Raw genomic sequence first — 6,000 nt, 5'->3', positions numbered from 1 at the left:
ACGCTGACTATGACTGCTACTCCTACTATTTATTATGCTCCTAGTTTAGCAAATATTTATAGTGTATTAATATTATTTTTTATCAAGAAAAACAGTAATAATCCTGTCATTATTCGCTCAAGAAAAAAAGACTCTTAGATTGAAAAACACTAAACAACAGACAGATTCAAATCAACAAATTATATTAAATACATCACATTTCTCTGATGACGTTGATTAATAATAATGAAACAATAAGTATGGTTGGGCTGCTGCTGCTGCTTGTGATGTCATAAACAAGATGCCAACAATATGTCAAAAATTAATTCTAGCGGATACATAGAAAGTGTTTTTAGTTTGCGCACGATAGAATAATACAGATGGAGTATGTCTGAACTAATATTTCACAATTCCAAAACTTATAAACCCATGTGCCAAGAACATGTCAAGGAATGTTTTCTCTAAGGCTAGTACGAACTCTTATTAGTCCCAGTTTTCCTAGAATAAACGTTTGCGAAAATAAGCAGTGAATCGTGATTTGATTATTGTGATGATGAGATTCAGGAAGCAAAGATGATATTTGTCTGGATTATGGTTGCCCAGTTTGCTCTATCGGGAGCGGATACTGAGCCAATGTGTTTATCAAGATTCGATTATGATTATAAACTATTATTAAAACTTGTAGAGCTGGAAACTGGACAAAAGAGACTTCATGAAACAATTACGGAACAACAGACAGTAATCAACGAACTTCAAACAACAATAACAGGTACGTAATGTGTACATTAAATGTGTTTATTAAAGGCTCCACCTTAAACCAAAATAGGTCGGAAAGGTAAACAAATTATTGCTCTAATAAAAATGTATTATTTATATTCCCGATACAATAAATGTACAAGTGATACACATACATTACTTTTATCATGTTTTAAGATGTAGTCTTGATATTCGTTCAAAGGTAGAAAGAGAACTGGATTAGACAGCGCGCTCGGTTACCTAATTCAGATACATTGAATTCATCGAAATGTTTGTATTTCCCAGGCTCTAAATTAAAAGAAGTCGGGTCTGTTTATACACGTTGGGGAAAATCTTCATGCCCTGGCAACGGCACAGAGACTATATATACTGGACTTGTTGCGGGGTCACACTATACACACACAGGTGGAGCTGCCAACTACCTGTGTTTAACACAGCAGCCATCTTGGAACAAGTATAACGACGAAGAACAAGCCGGCGGACTTGTCTACGGAGCAGAATACGAGTTTGATCTTCGAAGTCGCTCATATTTCTTTGGTCGAGAAATAACTAATGAGGATCCACCTTGTGCTGTTTGCCGAACTGAACGGCCAACCGTCATAATAATTCCTGGCAGTCGACAATGCCTCGATGGCTGGACAATGGAATACCACGGTTACTTAAGCAGTGGGTATTATGGACATGCTGCCGCTACAGAGTTTGTGTGCCTAGATGTTGACCCGGAAATAATTTCTGGCGGAAAGTCTGATAACAACGGCAAGCTTTTCTACTTTACGGAAGTCCGATGCGGTTCCTCCTCGCTTTGCCCGCCTTATGTGAACGGACGGGAGCATTCGTGCGTCGTGTGCTCCAAATAGAATGTATTAAATCAACAGTTCAAGACGAGCTTATATCCAACTTGTATGAAAAACCAATCGTTGAAAAAAACAGTACTGTATCAATAGTTGTTCGTATTAACTGTTGATTCTGGTGATTTCAATCATTACAAATTTACTCTGCTTTAAGTGTCAAATGGTAATTGTTTCTCCACTTTGGTTATGGAGGTTTAGTTAAGGATTGCTTTGGTGCCCTACTAAAATTCTCATTTAGTAGTGTCTGCGAATATCACTGGCCTTAAAAGCACCAGCTATGCATGCCTTTCTTGCCCTGGTGGCATTGCACGTTGACAAATTACCTGTGTCTGTCTTGTTGTTACTGGCTAATTGCCATTTGGGTGGAAATACAGCTGTATATGTTATGCTTTGACAGATCAATATGCATTGATCAGAGATCGACGCCTACCACGTTTGAAATAGGCCTTTGAGTGATTTTATTTGATTCCGTTTCCATTTGTACAAATTATGTCGATTGTATCATTTTTGTATCATTTTTGAAATCTAGAATCATTACAGCAATAGGCATCTGGGTTTTGATTAAGTACGCAATTAAAATTACAAGGACTAGCATTGTAGCCTTAAGTGTGACCATTGTCCTGTTAAATGACCAAACTCGCACTATATTTTCATGAATATCAAAATACACTTAAATACCTGAATCAATTTGAATGAAAAATCGGGAAGTATCATCCTCAATTATGCGAGTTCAGTTTAGGGGGTTTCAAAATCAAAATACAGGATTCACCTTCTTTTTGCAAATCGCTTCTATGAGTTAAACAAAGCACAGTTACAGTTACAGCGACTGTTTACGGATAATAAGGGCGCTATCCATTTATGTAATTGTCCAAGGTCAAAGTTACGTTATGTACAGGGAAGTCGAACTAGTATGGATTGAAGGAAAACAAACACCGTTTGAATGAAAAACGGCATATTAACAGATACGTGCTCATTATTAGATATTGGTTCAAAGTACAACAGTTTAATATTTATTTATGTTTCTAACGTAAATTCATGGATTTAAGCGAGGAAGGCATCACAACTTGGGCATCTAACGTAAAATGTTACTTGAGGAGAAAGGAATTTTAAACGTCTGGGTTAATCGGGAATTATGATGTCAAAATATTTGCTACAGCTTTTTAACAACATTTAATTGATATATTTCTACAAAAGTGGTGTGCTGATATTACCAAGGGTGTGAAACTTAATATTATATACTTGCTTGTGCATATTACGTTTTGTATGGCTGAATATCTTAATTTATTATATAACAAAAACAACAGAAATACTTTACTCAATTACGTGTATCAGCGCATAGGTTACGTATTGAAACTGGTGGGTACGGACAAAATAGACTGCCAAGAAATAAAACAGTATGATCATTTTGCCATATACAGAAAATTGAGGATGAATTTCATTTTGTTATAAGATGTAGTTGTTTCGATGACCTTCGATCAAATTTTATTAAAAAGTATTTTTTATGTAAAACCTAGCATGTTAGAATTTACTCAACTATAGTTAGTAGTAATAACAAACCGACTAATGTAAATTGATGTAAATGTTTGGTACAGGCAAATGATAGAGGAAACTTGTAAATCAACGATATTATTTAAGTTTTGATCGTTTGATCATTGTTGTAACCATTTACCACCCGCATTTCTATAATATATCTAATTAACTAGCTGTACAGTTTATTACTATTATTATTATTATTATTATTATTATCATTATTATTATTATTAATATTATTATTATTATTATTATTATTATTATTATTATTATTATTATTATTATTCACAATATTGCTTTACCTGAACATTCTCCATATTTCGTAAGCTATGCATGAATTGTTATTGATATTGATACCTTGATACGATGATCACATGCATGCATATTGTATTAACTTGTATATACGTGTTTAATGAAATGCTTTGTTGCATAAGCCTGAATACACTTTTGTTCTGCTTTGTTCTATTAATTAATGTCGGGGTTACCGCTTTTGAATGGGGCGGGTAAACCGACCATCACACATGTCCCAAAATGCATCAAAATGAACAAAAATAAGGCTATAATATAACATCATTACCAATAGTAACACGACGGATGAGTATTGACGTCCATAGCGCCTCTACTAGAAAACATCTAAGAATTATTGAAGAGTATAATAAGAGTCGGCCACAAGTATGTATAAGTAGTAACGGGTCATATTTAGATAAGAGGTACACTTTTTCCAAGATTGAAACATACATCCTTTGTAACATTTGTTTGGTGTAATAAGGAGTTGAGCATTTTTAAGAAGGAATCGGAGATTATAAGAGATTTGTTATAATTCCGTTTGCCTTATTTCGGAAAAGAATTTCGACAATTTGAATATGTTTGTGTGTCAGAATGATGCAGACTATACTTAACGTAACATTTGGTTTCCTGGTGATATCAGTAGATAAAATAGTAAAACAATAGTGCCTTTAATTCATTTCCTGAAAATGAAAATATCTTTATTAAAATAGAAGCAATCACCACAAAGCCACAAAATATTGGTGATTGGTGTCAATCATTTTTGCACTACATTGCAACTAATTTTAAGCCAAAATCGTTTGCTCTGAAAACACTTGCATATTTATAAAAAGACACATGTAATCTTTAAATACATAATATTTTACCTTTTGGAAATTTTATCTTCTGGTCTTTTGGTCTATTTGAATTGGACTTGGCGTTACATATTTTAAAGCTGCACTCTCACAGGTTAACAGTTTTGAAATTTGTATGAGTAAAACTTTTGTCTCAGAATCCAATGCCGTCAATTCAGTTATAAAAGATAACTCACAATAGAACACATCTCAATTATTTGGGAAACTGCCAAGTTTCATTTCTCTTAAAACGTTAGTAACGCTTTCAACAATAAAAATATCAATTTCCAAACGTATGTATTAAAAACTGTGCTCTGATCTTTTGTCAGCAGTCTTGTATCACTGTTTTCGAGACATTTAAGCAAAACTTCACTCATTCAAAATAAAAAAATAAAAAGAACGTTGACCAAACGGCCAATCTGAGAGAATGAACTTTTAACAAGCAATCTGTAAAATTCTGCAAAAAAACGTAAGAAACAATGTTATAAAAACACCTCATCACATTGACGCTTATATTATTAGATATATATTTGTAAGCATAAGATGGTTTATAGAAATATATTAAGGAAATGCACCCTAACTTTAACGCTATGTAGGTCAGAATCTTTGAGGCAACACAACTAGTAAGCAGTTTCAGTGACAACGTAACTCAACGTTTTGTCAACTTTTATTTGATTGTGTAAAACACGACGAGCCATTGGTATATTTATCACGCTAAGCTTATCACGCTCGTCATCAATAAAGCGACAAGACTTGGCGGGATGTTCATGACGTCAAGTCAAATCATGACGTCGAAAAAAAAACGTTTGTCAGCAGTTCTGTCAATCGTGTCGTCTGAAAATGAGCGTTGAACCATTTAAACCATTTTTATATAATTTAACAAGTGACTATCAAAACAATGTATCACATAGTGGGCAACACATAAACATATGGTACTCGCATTCTACTATTTAAACCTGTTGCATGATAAGGCGTAAAAAATATGCTTGTTTCGGATTCCCCGACCTGTCGTTAAATTTAGCCCAAACCTCTTGTCGGTTAAAAAAAGTCAAAGCTGAAGGAAACAAGAGCTGTCACAGAGACAGCGCGCTCGACTACTATTCCGACGCTTTTCAGTGTAAGGATTGAAAAGTTTTGGCGAAACATGGATGGATCACTGTTAGGTTAGATTTCAATGCAAAACACGATGTGCTGAGATATTAACATAAATGTGGTTGCATGCAAAATTTTAACCAGAATTTCTAAGTCGAATAATAAAGGGAAATTATTTTGCATTAAATGCAAACTGGAGATATCTAACTTGGTCAATTAAGTAGGTAGGATGGTTGAGTACCATTGTATCAAGTCTCAATACAATACCTCAAGTAGTTGCTGTGATATAAACCTATACCGCAAAACCTTAAGTCAAATAATAAAGGCCGATTATTTGCATTAAATGCAAACTAGAGTTATCTTACTTGGTTAATTAAGTAGGTTGGATGGTTGCGTACCATTGTATAAAGTCTCAATGCAACACCTTAAGTAGTTGCTGAGATATTAACCTATGTGTGCTTGCACGCAAAACCTTAACCAGATATTTCTAAGTCGAATAATAAAGGCCTATTATTGTTTTAATATTATTGGAACTGTTACCTAACTTCATTAATTAAGTAGGTTAGATAGTTGGGAATACTTATCTAAAGTTTCAATGCAATACATGATGTATTTAATGAGATATTGACTTAAAGGTGCTTGCATGCAAAACCTTAACCAAGGTGTGACGCCGA

General features: G+C 34.0%; 1 protein-coding gene across 1 annotated transcript; it reads left to right on the top strand.

Annotated features, from left to right (window-relative positions):
- Nucleotides 1-354: 354 nt before the first annotated feature.
- LOC128207676 (uncharacterized) lies at nt 355-3,574 on the top strand. The gene is made up of 2 exons (XM_052910740.1): nt 355-748; nt 1,021-3,574. Exons 1-2 carry the CDS (start codon nt 553-555, stop codon nt 1,590-1,592), a joined length of 768 nt encoding a protein of 255 aa, XP_052766700.1. The 5' UTR covers nt 355-552; the 3' UTR covers nt 1,593-3,574.
- Nucleotides 3,575-6,000: the final 2,426 nt, after the last annotated feature.

The sequence above is a fragment of the Mya arenaria genome, chromosome 11 (genome assembly GCF_026914265.1).
Source record: "Mya arenaria isolate MELC-2E11 chromosome 11, ASM2691426v1".
NCBI classification, from domain to species: Eukaryota; Metazoa; Mollusca; class Bivalvia; order Myida; family Myidae; genus Mya; species Mya arenaria.
Note: the sequence above shows the minus strand (reverse complement) of the source record. Positions and strands in the feature narration are given on the sequence as shown.

What these genes read in the sequence shown, in the direction of transcription:
- LOC128207676 (XM_052910740.1), top strand. Translation starts at nt 553, where the DNA reads ATGATATTTGTCTGGATTATGGTTGCCCAGTTTGCTCTATCGGGAGCG. An exon ending in ACTTCAAACAACAATAACAG is followed by an intron (nt 749 to 1,020) that starts GTACGTAATGTG and finishes TGTATTTCCCAG; the next exon opens with GCTCTAAATTAAAAGAAGTC.